Source organism: Diachasma alloeum, unplaced genomic scaffold, assembly GCF_001412515.2.
Source record: "Diachasma alloeum isolate Michigan unplaced genomic scaffold, Dall2.0 Dall_scaffold_01194, whole genome shotgun sequence".
NCBI lineage: Eukaryota > Metazoa > Arthropoda > Insecta > Hymenoptera > Braconidae > Diachasma > Diachasma alloeum.
The window spans coordinates 35,683-50,867 of NW_021681303.1; the positions used below are offsets into that span (position 1 = coordinate 35,683).

A 15,185-nucleotide genomic window follows, 5' to 3' on the forward strand; every position below is an offset into this window, starting at 1 on the left:
CTCGTTCAACATTTTCCACTTTTGAAATCTCATTTTAGCTCCGTAGTGAAGCTTTGTAATCGATATATGTTCTGATTCTCTAATTTTACTTGGGAATTACTTGGAATGTTATGAAACGTCGAGATATTTTGTTTTTAGAAAATGTTTGTGTACGTCCATATGTGCGTTCGAAATTCTGAGAATCTTTCAAGAATTCTTCACAAAACAGTATTGAAGTGATAGCTAATAAAAGCTGGAATTTCGCCCCATAATTGGCATTGTTAAGAGGCACTTACCTGCCAAATTACAGCTCAATTGGTCCATTAGTTTTTTGAGATACTGCGAATGTTAATAATTCATTGCATGGTTGATGTTTGGCCTTAAATGAAGGAACCAAACGATTGGATTACGTTATTAATTTAAAAAATGCTAAACGGTATATTTTAAAGACAACGTAATATATTTATTCAATAATTTAATGAAGCAAATAAATATTTGAGACGATTTTACACTGATTTACTGAATTTGGATTATTAAATCGGAGGACGATGGTTTTTTTTTAGTTAAATATTCATGAATATAAAATGGCTATGAGACGTTGTTACAAGATTTAGATACAACTGAAGTGAGTATGGATTGTTTCCTCGTTACTAATAACTTAAAGACTAACTTTATTTTTACAAAATATGAACTTGTATACTAGACCAGTCATTCTAGATTTTTGATGCATTGTGCATATCAAGACCTCTTGAAACCGATGAAACTTATACCAATCGGTAGCTTATGATTCCATGATCAACATACTAGTTTGTTTAAACTCATCCATGTAAGGAAAATTTATAATTAATTAAAAACTATCGAAAAATGCGTCTGACTGCTCCTAACTCAGTATTTCTCGGATATTTCTCACTCAATATCAAAAATAAAAATACTATCTTGAAGCGAATAAAATTTACTTTGAAATACAGTTAGGAATCGATATGTAAAAATGCACGGTTAATTTATGATAAATTTTTCAAGAATTCTTTGGCGATTTCACGTCAAACGATCAGCTGACCGAGACGCCACGCCTCTTGGCGGCGGGGCCTGAGTCACGTGACTCCCGCCATGCGCAGGCAATTCAAACCTGAAGTGCGCTCCTGCAGCATTACAAATAAACAAATTTCATTGAATTTTCTCATTTTCTCGGCCAAACTTTGCTATCTAAATAATTTAAAAAATTCTAATTAAAAGGTGAGTTCCCTCATAAATCCTAACCTGAAATTTAAATCTGTACTTCACAAATAAATATAACTAAACATTAGAAAAGTTTAAAACTAACAGTTGAAAAACAAATCCATTTTATTTATAATTCTTGTTTTCATTTATAAATGGAATACCTGGGTCTCTCAAGGGCAAGTGACCTTTTCCATAATAGCTTCTGGATTTTTCTACCGCGTAATATTATTCACAATATTAGCTAGTCCTTGTGGTACTCCTCCTCCTTGCTAGCGGCCCCCTGCTGAGCACGGTGAGGGACTGGCGAGGGATTGACGTGGACAATGTGTATACCTGTGAGTCACCCAGGTTGGAAAGTATTTCAATAGGGACTAAANTTTTCTCGTGTACTAAATTAATTACCTGGATACCCCCCCTACCTCTTGCCCACTTCTTCCCTATTCCCGAAATGTATATAAACTCGCTCATTTTTAGTTTCTAGTCAAATCGCTTGAAGACGTGAAACTGTTCACATCAAGAAACGAATATAAAATAGCGTGGGGAAATTCCAAGTGGTGTAGTCGTTCTAGTCCTAAATATCGTTGGGTCTTTTTTTTCTTACCTGTACCCCTCCACTAGTATTTTGAGGAGCAGGTGTCGTTCCATCTGCCTGGACCGCAGGCATCGTCTATTGTAAAACGGGACTGGCTATCGAGGGGAAACTTGGGATCTTCACATTCCTTGTGTCTTTCGTAGCTGACGGATCGAAGTATTGGGAGTTGCATATGAACAATTAATTGTTATCGTTATTGTTGTGTTGGAATTATCTATCGTCCTCAATATGTCTCATCCACTCCATTGCTTCATTTGTGATGGAAAACTGGACAACGGCGGCCCAACAAGAGTCGTGAAGCAGAAAGGCATTAATAGTTTTATTGCCAGGAGTACATGGGAGAAGGACGATAACTAGAAGTGTTTGGAAAATGTGACAGAAATACAAGTGCATGAACAATGTCGGGTGAATTACAGTTTACCAAATAAAAAAGCCAGTGATGTACCAGAGTCAGCAGCCCCTGAACCTACTCCTGAACCGCCATTCTCTTTTGAGGTCCATTGTTTCCTGTGTAATAAGCCCTGGATCCCAAAAAATAAACCTGGACAATTGGTATGTACGTCGAAAGCCCAAGAACGTATTGAAAATTGCATTGAACTTCGCAATGACAAATGGTCTGATAAGGTAAAACGCAGGATCGAGGGAAAAATATTAATCGAGGAAAACGGTCGGTATCATAGTTCGTGTTGGGATCAGTTCACTCGGCCCCGTAAAAATAATCAAGGTGAAAAGCAGAGATTACCGGCTTTAGACGCTGCTTTTGAAGGTGTGTGCCGTTATATGGAGGAAAGTGACGATTGCCAATTCACCTTCAAGGAATTGCTGGAGAAAATGGAACGCTGGACAACGACAACAACAATTCTAAAGCAGAAACTCATCAACAAATACGGGACTGAAATTGTAATGGTGGAGAGACAACCGAAACCGACAGTTATCTGTTTCCGCAATACTGGGTACAAAATTGTGGAGAAATTTTAGAATGAGAAGCAGAAACATATCCAAGAAGACGAAAGGATTCGCATTGTTTGCGCTGCTGCTGTTATTATACGAGAAGACATCCGGAGCCAGGCATACGGGACTTAATCCTATCCACGCCCTGAAGAATTACTGCAAAATGTCGCTGCCGATATCCCACAAACTCTGCTGACTTTCTTGGACGATGTGCTACTAAAAGGTAAAAAAACTGGGGAAACAAAATTGAGAACAAAACGCGATAGCATTGCTCATTCGATTATATCTGCTGTCCGTCCAAGGTCATTCATTTCATCCATTCAACTAGCAGCTGGGGTTTATCTGAGTCGAAAATTTGGCTCTCGGTTGATAATTGATGTATGCAATAAGCTTGGATTTTGTTCATCATATACTAATCTTAGCTTATATGAAGCTTCAGCCATAATGAGTTGTGATAAGAAAATAGAAAACGACGCATTCATTCAACACGTGTGTGACAACGCGGATCACAACGTCTGTACTCTAGATGGGATCAATACGTTTCACAGCATGGGAGGCATTTGCTGTGTAACTCCCAAAACTGGAGTGAATACCCGAGGAGTCATTAGAAAATTGAATCGTGCCCCAAAGGCTCAGGAATTGGCTTCGAAATACAATATTCCGGTAGTTTTTTGCGATCGATTGGCCAATACTAACCTAGGTTTGAAGTCGATAACATTTACTGATGTGTCCCAACTTCTAACTGGTGAGTGTGATAGATTACCAGCCGCTTATACCCTCCACATTTTGGCTAAATTTTTGCATATTCCCAATGTTCCCAGTCGGAGGGGCTATATGGAAGCTCTGAGCCATCCTTCAGAATATCAAGTTGCTCAGGTCTACTGTTTGCCGTTCGTAAATTTGCCACCATCACACTTGGATACAATAAATACAGTTTTGAATCATGCTCATCTGGAATGCCTTCGGCTCAATCAAAAAACATCCTTTGTGACCTTCGATCAGCCGCTATACGTGAAGGCGAGGGAACTGGTAGCGAATGAACAAATTTATATGAAAGGTGTAATTGTGAGATTAGGTGGCTTCCATATGCTCATGTCGTTTCTTGGAGCCATTGAAACTATTATGGATGGTAGCGGATTGAAAGAATTACTGGCTACAGTTTATGCAAGTAATTCTGTCGATCACATGTTGACAGGACATGCTTTCAGCAGAGCAATCAGGGGTCATCTTCTTGTATATGCTGCACTTGGGACGATTATTGCGAGGAATGCAAGTAATATTGGAGATAAAGATCATGTCTACGTGAGAAATTTCCTCAACGAGTTCGACATCCAGCCACCAATATTGGGCGAAGTTGCTGCCAATGAACAACTGCAGAAAATCAGTGAGAAAATATTGGAAATGATGGAAACTCTCGCCAACGTTGGACGTACTTCTCAATTGTGGCTCCAGTACTTCGACTGTATCACACTGGTGATGCAATTAATCGAGGCAGAGCGTTTAGGCAACTGGGAACTTCATTTACAGTGTGTACGAGACATGTTGCCTGTTTTCCATGCCGCTGGTCACTTAGCATACTCTAAATCTGCTCAGCTATATTTGCAAGATATGTTGGAGCTACCAAACATCATGGATCCGGAAGAGTATGACAAATTTACAAGGCAGGGATACTTCACTATACGAAGATCTGACAAAAAATGGGCAGGAATTTGGACGGATATGACGGTGGAGCAAACGCTGATGCGGGTAATGAAAACTTCTGGTGGTCTCACACACGGTCGGGGAATTAATCACGAAGGTGTCCTGGCAAGGTGGATCCTCGGTATGCCAGTTGCATTCGAAGTCATGGATGCTTTCGAAAACTTCTGTGGAGTAAGAGCCGAAAGTACAGAGCAACACACGGATTGGAGGCCAACGAGTATAAAGCGAGATACAGAGGATTACATCAAGTTTGTCGAGTGGTTCACGACACATGATCCTTTCCTGCCTGTTGAAGGTGATAAATTGATGTCACTTGCAGATGGTCTTTGCGGCGGTGATGAAGTCAACTGTGACAAGGCAATTGAGATAGGAAAGGAGTCCATAAAATCAATGATTGGAGTAACGGCTGGGGACGTAAAACTAAAACGTACGACTCGAATAAATTCCATTGCTACTGCTAAACGCGGAATCTCAATTGACAATGACAAAGTAGCTATTAACACCACACTTTTATTCCAAAGGATCACAGCAGTCACGAAAAATGACAGTCAATTAGCGGCTGAAGCATTGAATTATGAGTTAACTCCCTTTCCGCTTTCATTGTTCGATGAGCAAGGGATGATGCGGAAGTCCAATAAATCCAAACTCTATGATTCATTATCATCTCAGCCCATCAGCTCCATCAATTTATCCGAGTCTAAAGCAGTGATTGATGGTGGATTCTTGCTTCACAAGGTCGTATGGCCAGTTGGCAGTACCTACGAGGACGTCTTCAAGTTGTATGAGAATTATGTTGTGAGGAATTATGGGATCAATTCTGTTGTCGTATTCGATGGTTACGAAGCTACTGACATTGGAATAAAGTCGTATGAACGATTCAGGCATTCAAAAGTTGGTAAAACCACTGTGGTAATGTTCGAAAACGAAATGACCATAACGATGAATCAAGAGAAATTTCTATCAAACGACAAGAATAAAAGCAGACTCATCAAATTCCTCACCAATCATTTAATTAGGGCTGGCATCGAGGTGAAACAAGCGGCTGAAGATGCTGATCGATTGATAGCTACGACGGCAGTGGAGCAACTGATACATCATCAAAAAGTGGCGGTTGTCGGTCAAGATGTGGATCTACTGGTACTGTTGATTGCCTTGACACCAGCAAATAGAGAAATCCACTTCATCAAGCTGGGTATTGGTAAAGTAGCAACTGCAGTCTTCTCCACGAAGGATTATAGCCACTTGAAAGCCATTATTTTCCTCACCCACGCTTTCACTGGATGTGACACAACGTCTGCTGTTTATAGCAAGGGAAAGAGGACATTTTTTAACACATTGAAGAAGAAAAATGGATTCGTTCAGGATGTGGAAGTCTTCAACGATTCCAATGCTACTAGGGATGACATCAGGCAAGCAGGACAACGATTGATGCTAGCTTTGTATAGCGCTAACCGAAAAGAATCAGCAATCAATTCTTTTCGCTTTGAGCGTTTTGCTGCTTCTGCTGCACGGTTGAAGACAGAGGTACGTTTGTCACAACTGCCACCTATAGCTGGAGCAACTGAGGAACATGTTTGGCGTGTCTACTTTCAAGTGCAATAGTGGCTAGGGAATGACCAACTTGATCCATGTGACTGGGGATGGGAACTAAAGCAACATGGTTATTTTCCTATCATGACCAAGATACCAGCAGCACCAGCAGAGATCCTTAAGATGATCTTCTGTACTTGTAAAGGAAATTGCTCAAATCGTTGTGGATGCAGAAGAGCTGGCTTGAAGTGTTCAAACATTTGTTCGGGGTGTCACGGCGATTCCTGCTTAAATTCTATGGAAATCGACATCAGCACAGATTCCGCTGAAAATTCCAACAATTCTGATGATGTTCTACTCCACAACTTCGACGCTACACTTAGTCAACATGTCGACGATGTAGCCACTGAGGGCTATGATGAGAACAGCACAGAGTTCGTCCCATTCATGAACCCTGAAGATGACTTTGACGATGAGAGTGGGCCCAGTACGAGCAAAAAATGACGTGTTCAAGAGGAGAATCCCATTGACGAATAGTGAGTATTGCTGCAATTTATACTGTTAATCAAATACTTACAATTCTGGCAGCAGCAATAATTTAACTATCTTAATTTGTTTTTTTACAGAACAATTAGATCTGAAATTTCATCAAACAAAATTTCTGTTTCAACGTTAGATATTTCGAATGTGTATTGTTATAACGGTGCTATATTACTAGCATTATTATTAATTTTATTATTTTTGGCACTAATCCAGATCGTTCATGACTTTTTAATATATTATTATCGATTATTATGTATTTAATACCGATTTCATATTGTACTATTATTGCGCTAATTTATTGTGTTGTCCTCATTCATTTTAAGGAATAGAATATTGAATAGAAAATATACAAATTATTTGTTTTGCAAATTATCTTATCATAACTCTATTGAATCATACCCATCACACTTTAAAAAAAAGTTAAGACAAAAAAAATCCAATTTTCACGCTACGGGAACTTACTGCGTGTTTGAATCGTCTGCGCATGGCGGCAATCACGTGACTCAGAGCCCGCCGCCAAGAGGCGCGGCGTCTCGGTCAGCTGATCGTTTGACGTGAAATCGCCAAAGAATTCTTGAAAAATTAATCCTAAATTAACCGTGCATTTTTACATATCGATTCCTAACTGTATTTCAAAGTAAATTTTATTCGCTTCAAGATAGTATTTTTATTTTTGCGATTGAGTGAGAAATATCCGAGAAATACCGAGTTGAGAGCAGTCGGACGCATTTTTCGATAGTTTTTAATTAATTATAAATTTTCCTTACATGGATGAGTTTAAACAAACTAGTATGTTGATCATGGGATCATAAGCTACCGATTGATATAAGTTTCATCGGTTTCAAGAGGTCTTGATATGCACAATCTAGAATGACTGGACTATACAGTTTGGTGTATGTATTGCCGAACGATTTGCGGTAGATACAGATTGGTGGATGAACGTGTGGGAGAAAATTCGAGGATTTGATTGGTTCGGGATCGTGGACAAATTGAGGAATGGAGTGGGAGGAAATAAGTCGGGATGGTAGTTGGGGTCTTGGAGTAGATAAGGAAGAAAGAGGGATGGTAGTTGGGGTCTTGCTTGGGCCGTAGGCACTGATCTCTATAGAACTGGATAGCTTGTTCCCTAAAGCGCTTCTGAAGCAAATTGAGGGCTCACCCAGCGCCCCTATCACCGGCGGTGATAGGGCATGATAAACGAAGTGGGAGGTGGTAATATGACAGTCAGGACCAGAAATGCCCTTGACATTTTACCGTCTTTATGCTCATGAAAAATGATGAATGGATGAAAAACAAAACTTGTCCAAATAGTGTCCATCAGGGGGTTTTATTCCTATTCTATTTATTTTTCAATTTTTTTATTTGTTATTTGATTGAATCCTTCAGTCGCCAAGGGTGAATATTGACTATATGATATTACATACTTACTCATGAAACGATAGATTTTTCCATTGTGTTTTATCTTTCTTACGACAAACCATTGTAACTGATATGAGATATAATGGTTCAACAACTTAATTTTAAATTATTCTCCTTGGTAAGTTAATAAACAATATCACAAGACAAATAAAAACACGTCACTCAGCTCCACAATGTATTTTTGGTTATGAACGCACGGTAAAATTACCATTCCCACTAGCAACAATTTAGATGACGCATGCGCACTGATATCGGATTGAGTGCCACCGCCCGTAATAGATGGCGCTGGGTGAGCCTTCAAATCGCCTCACTTTTGGCGTACTGGGCCCATAACACTGATCTCTATATAACTGGATAGCTGATCCCTATGCTCCCACCACTCTCAAAGTGAGGCGAATTGAAGTGTCAGCCAGCGCTGCCGTATAGTAGCTCAGGTACTAAAGATGACGTCAATGCGCATGCGCGCCGCAGTGGGGGCCACATGCTCGGAAAATTGCCGTGGAAACATTCTCCGTCCCAAATTGTAAATAATAATTGAAAAAAGTAAAATTAGTATAGTATACTCAATCCATAAATTCCGATCAGTCTAGGTGTATTATAGTTTAATAAATACAAAAAAATTTCGAACGAATAAATTCAGTTGAATATTTATTTTGAGTTTCCCAATTTCCTGAATACATTAATTTCCTTAATGTAGCTCATCAGTAGGCTACAAGTTCATACTGACCACACTATAGATGTCGAGATTTTCAATTATTAAATTTTTCCATTAAATTACGTGAGAAAATTTATAAAAAATTCATACACAATCAGCATCATTCAAATTACATTTTTCAACATATTATTTTCTTTTCAAACATCTCCGTTTTATAAATAAATAATGGATATTGTTTAAAAAACGGTCATTCATATTGTATCATGTGTCAAAAAATTTCTTGATTTTTTTTCATATTTTGAGTCAAAAATTCCGATTTCAATCTTGCTCTACAACAAAGTTATGGACTTTGACATAAGACAGTGGGTTAAATCCTGATTTTTCAAAATTGATTTTTTGAAAAAACTAAAACGTCAATTAAATCTAGCAAAAAATTACGATTAAAAAAATCTAATAACATTCTTTGGCGATTCTTTGTAGTTTTTAAAAATTCAATTTTTTCAATTATTAACGATTATACAATTCATTAATAATACAATATTAATAACAATTGTACTAATTTCGATATTCCTCCATGCTTCGGCTACCTTTCGCGTTTATAGACAATGTCAGTTTTCACTGATTATTAACAAAAGCTCGTCTGTTATTCTGGATGTCCTACACGGTGAAATATCCTATAATATTTCCCAATCCTGTCGGTAAATTTACCACTGCCCCACTACCCGCAGCTGACACGGACATGCGCACTAGAGAGAATCTTAGTTCGCTGACTACTATCCGGAGGCGCTGCGTACCTCTCTAATAAACTCACTGGCTGCCATAGGGATCGGCTATCCAGTTATATAGAGATCAGTGGCCCATAAGGACAAGCTATCCGGGTATATAGACTCTATTATTATACAAATCAGTGGCCGTAGGGGTTTGGTCGTAATAAAGTCATAAACGACCGTAATAAACGATGAAAATCGCAGTGGGTGCAACAAAACTATTATTGAGCTATGTATTTCGAAAGTAAAATGAACGGATTTGCTTAATCGTTAGAATTTCATGTTTCTAGTGAAATTAACATTGAAATAAGCTTCGGGATTTTAAGATGAAGAAAAGAAAAATGAATGAATTTTTTCAGAAGGAAATGAAAATTAGCCAATTTTAATTATAATTATAATCCAAATTTTATTCCGAGTGCAAAACAATAATTATGAAATTACTTACAGCCCAGAATTATCTAGTCTTCACCTCCCCTTCATTTCATTTCATAGCCCTATAAAAGCATGCATTTTTTTTATAGAAAAATTATATAACCAATTCTGATGCTGTTTCTCTGATTCGGAGTATTTTCTCCTCATTAATGCTCTTTTTCAGAATTTTATGCGACAATTCCATGAACTTGAAACTTTGAGAAATGGTCTGAAATTTTCTCAAATTTTCGATAAAATTCAGAAATTCTTGGGAATGCTTTTCAAGAACTTGAAATTTTTGTAAAATGATTGAGAATTCCAAGGTATTTCCCGAATTTTTAAAATTATTCTCTTTTCTCTCATTTCAACCAATCAGGGTGTAGTGTTTGGGATCACGTGACCCCTTAACATCAGTTTTAATCGAAAAATTCCACCCTCGTCAATCAACTGTTTTTTTGCTTTTTGTTCGAAAAATTTCGAATGTTTAAGAAATACCAAAATTTTTTTATTTTCGAAAAACCCGCGAATTTTCTCAAATTTCTTCAGGAAACCTCATAATTTTCTTGAATTCTTCGGAAAACCCCAGAATTATCTTTGTTATGCCCCAGAATAGGGTCAATAAATTAAGTAATAATTTATTTACAAAAGTGAAGAAGTTGAACAATGAATTGAGTTCAACTTGCTTCACTCATTATTTTACTAATTCAGCGTGCATGTGCAACACTGCTGACCAGTGTCATAACATGACCCCCTTAATTATTATATAAACTGAACTCACGAGGATTCGGGAGTTCAGTCGTCAACGTAAATCAAGCATAATACTTGTTTGGTATCATCTTTGTAAATTCCTCATATTTATCCCTTCAGGATAACTATGAGTTAGTTTGAATAAATAAATACCTCTACTTCTACTGAGTAATATACCAGATTCCAGTATCTACCCACTGTAGGGAGATTTATCTCCAATTAGCAGAACCCAGGGATTTATCCCTAACATATTGAATTTTGGAAAAAACCTGCAATTTTCAGATTTTCCGGAAACCGGCAAACCGCCTGGAATAATTAATATTCCTGTTATAATTCATTCTCTATTCACACTCTTAGAGGTGGATTTTGGAAACAAAATTGAAAAAAAGTGGCCAATTTTCATTCAATTTTTTTGCAGAATATGTACATATGTGGATAATCGTATTATGGCCAAATAATCCGTAATAATAGTAATAAATTGAGCGGTTACATCGAAATTTTAAAAATCCGCTGGTTATTACATGGTACTCAACTGAACGATTTCGCCAGTCATTGGCTGGTTCTGAATGACTATTCTCTGATAACATAAAAAAAATATTTAATGATTTTCAGTGCAAGGATGATTACTGTTAAATAAAAGCCTTTCTTGAAGTTTTTCTCAATAATTTTTTTTTCTATAGGAGGAATCTTTCCACACACTCCCTTGGAATCACTTATTAATATACCTTCTCGTATAACAAAATTTGACAAAATGACTCGCCACATTTTACCACTTCTTTGCTAAAAGAGAAGAGAAGCAAAAAACTAAATCTTGAATTTCTTTCATGTTTAGAAAGCGAGACGAAGGTTCCTTCGAGGAAGTCCGTAACCGAGGTGGTACCAGATCCTACACAACTCCAGAAGTTCAAAGCCAAGCGCCAAAGCTTTCATTGGACAATAAATACGGAGCATTGTCACAAGATCAGAGTTGAAATTGTCGAAATTTGTATGATCAAATTATCATCTTCGATTCCTCCTCACTTCGCACCGTTTCGTAGCCCAGTCAATAGGTAAATAGCGATGAAATGAAGAAAAAGTAAAAAAAAATCGATGAAAAAAATAAGATGATCATTTTCTCTTTGAACTGAGAAAGAAAAATTGACCGGAAATGGGGGATGTAACAAAATTTCATGAACGAAAACCTGATTTCATCCAATTCATGAAATGTAACAATTGAAAGCTGATTTGAAAGCGGAGAAATAGTATATTTCCCACCAAGGGAGGGAAAATATACTATTAAATCAACTATGTGAGATAGAAACGAATTGAATGAAGAAAAATCAATGTTTTAATAATTATCATTAAGAATGTATGGTATAGCAAAAGTAACTGAAATGTCACCGAGGCTGGGCTTCGGGACGACAGTGCATTCAAAGTAGGTGCGATTATTGATAATGTAATGAAAAATTAATGATATATCAATCAGGGCAATGTTTATACATTTATTAATTATTTAGGAGGGATATCATCACACTATATTGAGACTAATATTAAGAACGAGGGAACCTTTGTGTTTATTCCTTTTCTACTCCATGTTCATTTGTTTTATTGTTCGTAATAAATTCAGAAAATGTTGGCAAATTAGGATGCAATTGTTCTCATTCCTCCATAAAAACAGGCCTGTTATGGCCATGCGAGCCTTGCAAAACTTGCATATTATGTGTTCTTTTCAATCACGCACGATGGCCAGACATATGGTCAAAAATCTCTAAAATTTCGTTAGTGAATTACTTGTTTTTTTACATTTAATTTAATTTATCAAGTTTTCCATGAAAATTTGTTAAATTACCGGTGGTATTATACTTGCCGAATCCTGCGAATGACCCACCAGCGTCCATTGAATATGAGGGGAAGAGAAAAAGACGATCGAAATCCATTTTTGCTTCCTAATAGAAGCTTGGGACACGTCCATTTTTACGATCTTCTAATTTTGCTTGGAAATGATGTAGAATGTCATGAAACTTCAAGAGATGATGTTTTTAGAAAATGTGTGTGTGTGTGTGTGTCAATTTTTCGGAATTTTTTTTTATATCTCCACGAAAAAAGAAGTAAAGCCGATGATAAAAATCTGAAAATTTATGAAATAATTAGCATTGTTTGGGAGCACATCTGGACGAAACTTCAGCTCAATCGATCAAGTAGTTTTTGAGATACAGCAATTTCTCAAAAATCTTTTTTGCTCAATATCTCAAAAAGTACGCGACCGAATTGATTTTTTTTTTACGTCAAAATATTCCTTGTGATAATATATATCGAATCAAGTGATAATATGTCTACTTAACCAGGGACAACTTGGTAGTAATCGGCATTTTTCGTTTTTTCGATAAAATCGGTGTAGGCACGATCAGTTTCGAAAACATTCAGATCGAAAGCTGGAATTTGGCACGATTGTAACTTTTCTGGTACTACAAGCTGAAATTGTGGAGGGATGAAATCAAACGAGTAGTTTAGGGGATATTCAACTTTTCGTGAAAATATACTTTGCTTAACATGTCTTAAACTACTGGTCGCCGGAACAATTTTTTTTTCAAAATGATCGCCTCGATATCCTCTATCGAGATCAATCGAAATATGGAAACCCATTCATAGAAAGTTTTCGCGTTTTTCTAATTTTTTCATCTCAGAGTTGATTTGACGTTCTACAATACACGTAGAAGTTGGAAATAGAATTAAAACATTTGGGTAATAGTTAATACTATTGAGTCACACTAGTGTGGAAAATTTTGGGCCGATCGATTCAATACATTTTGACATAGAGCACTTTATCTGAAAACAGTTTTTGTCAAAAAATGAAACATTGTATATTTTATCAATGATTTTCGAATCTGTATGATTTAAGAAGTCATCTACCATAAAATAATGTTTTTTTTGCTCCATATTATGGCAGTGTTTGATACTGTGGCAGACGCAAATGTGATGGTTACCGGATACTAGTTCCCTGGAAAATCGTACCCCAGGAAAAATGTTCCCCATTTCTTTTTTTTCTGTCTCAATCCTTGAAAAGTTCCTCTTTTTTTTCCTGCCTCAATCCTCGTTTTGTTGGCATTCTTATTCCTCTGAATGGCCAGTGTTTACTTCTTGATTCAACCGGTATGTAATATTTCGGTATTATTGTGATTTGGGTTTCAGAGGGGGAGGGGGGCTCATTGAGAGATGTTATTATCGTATATCGAGTAACGTGTTCATCAGGCTTACAGTTGTCAGTGTGGTATCGCTATTCGTAGGGACTTGTTGTTGCATATAATCAATTAAAATGGTGGATATTGTTGCTTATTTGCTAAAGCACTCTCAGTCACCAACATTTTCCTGCCAGAATTACTGCGACAAAATTTATAAGATGCCATGGACAGCAGCATAAATGCAGAGCGGAGTAGCAAATAAGCAACAATATCCACCATTTTAATTGATTATATGCAACAACAAGTACCTACGAATAGCGATACCACGCTAACAACTGTAAGCCTGATGAACACGTTACTCGATATACGATAATGACATCTCTCAATGAGGCCCCCCCCCCCCTCTCAAACCCAAATCACAATAATACCGAAATATTACATACCGGTTGAATCAAGAAGTAAACACTGGCCATTCAGAGGAATAAGTATGTAAACAAAACGAGAATTGAGGCAGGAAAAAAATGGGGAACTTTTCAAGGATTGAGACAGAAAAAAAAAGAAATGGGGAACATTTTTCCGGGGAACAAATTTCCTGGGGTACGATTTTCCGGGGAACATTTCTCCTAGAACCAATGTGATGCGTTTTGAGGGTCGAATTTTGTAACTATCAGGGATTCTGATCGTCCACGTTTCAGATGATTCGAGTCATCGGAGCCTTTTTCGTGAAGATTTTTTTTTAAAGAGAATTTTCAAATTTTTTGAAAAGTCGCACCAAAAGGTCGTATAAACGTTTTCCCAGGGAATGTCGATGTTTCAGATAATTTTGAATCATGTGAGCCCAATTTTTTGAGAATTTTTTTTTTCATTTTTTTCGCAGGGAGAATACCCTTAAGGGTGCCAAGTGAAAGAGTTTAATAAATCAACAGAAATTAATTTTTTTTTTCCTGTAATAGCGAGAAGTATTTAAAAAATTTAGATGACAATCTTGACCTTTCAACCGGTATTAATTATTGAGAGTTTAAATAAACAAAATTTGAAGATCCAGCATTGGCTCTTATGAGGTTATGCACTAAAATAAAAGAGCCCGGTGGCCTGGCGTAGTGGTTAAGGCCGTTGCCTCACAACGGATAGGTTCCAGGTTCGATTCCTGGCCGGGTAGAATGGTGAGATCTAACCATTTTTAAAGTCTTGATCAATCGCCATATAGTCTCATCAGACTCGAAGCGATATAAAATAAGCATAAAAAAAAAAAATATAATATAAAATAAAAGATTGGCCAATTTAGAGATTCATGAAAAATCCCGAAAAATATGGAAAAAATGTAAAAAAAAAAGCTGAATCGATTGATCCGGACGAAATCAGAGGAACCGGGGCAAATAAGAACGAAATCTTAATTTTTTCGACTCACTTCCGGGGAAAGAAATCGCTCCTAGCAAAATGGATGATACGCGACAACAGCGCACATAGCTGGCCTACTCCGCTTGTACCCCCCCCCCCCCCCCCCCCCCCCCCCC

At 37.3% G+C, this 15,185-nt stretch overlaps 1 protein-coding gene across 1 annotated transcript in view; it reads left to right on the plus strand.

The window, feature by feature from the left end:
* The window catches only part of LOC107046080 (protein CDV3), a gene marked incomplete at its 5' end in the record, with an annotated part of 31,834 nt that extends 19,697 nt beyond the window's left edge, over positions 1–12,137 (plus strand). Inside the window, one exon of the mRNA XM_015268577.1 lies at positions 11,346–12,137. Coding sequence (XP_015124063.1) covers positions 11,346–11,484 — 139 coding nt within the window. The remainder of the gene's footprint in view (positions 1–11,345) is intronic.
* Between the last annotated feature and the right edge of the window lie 3,048 nt (positions 12,138–15,185).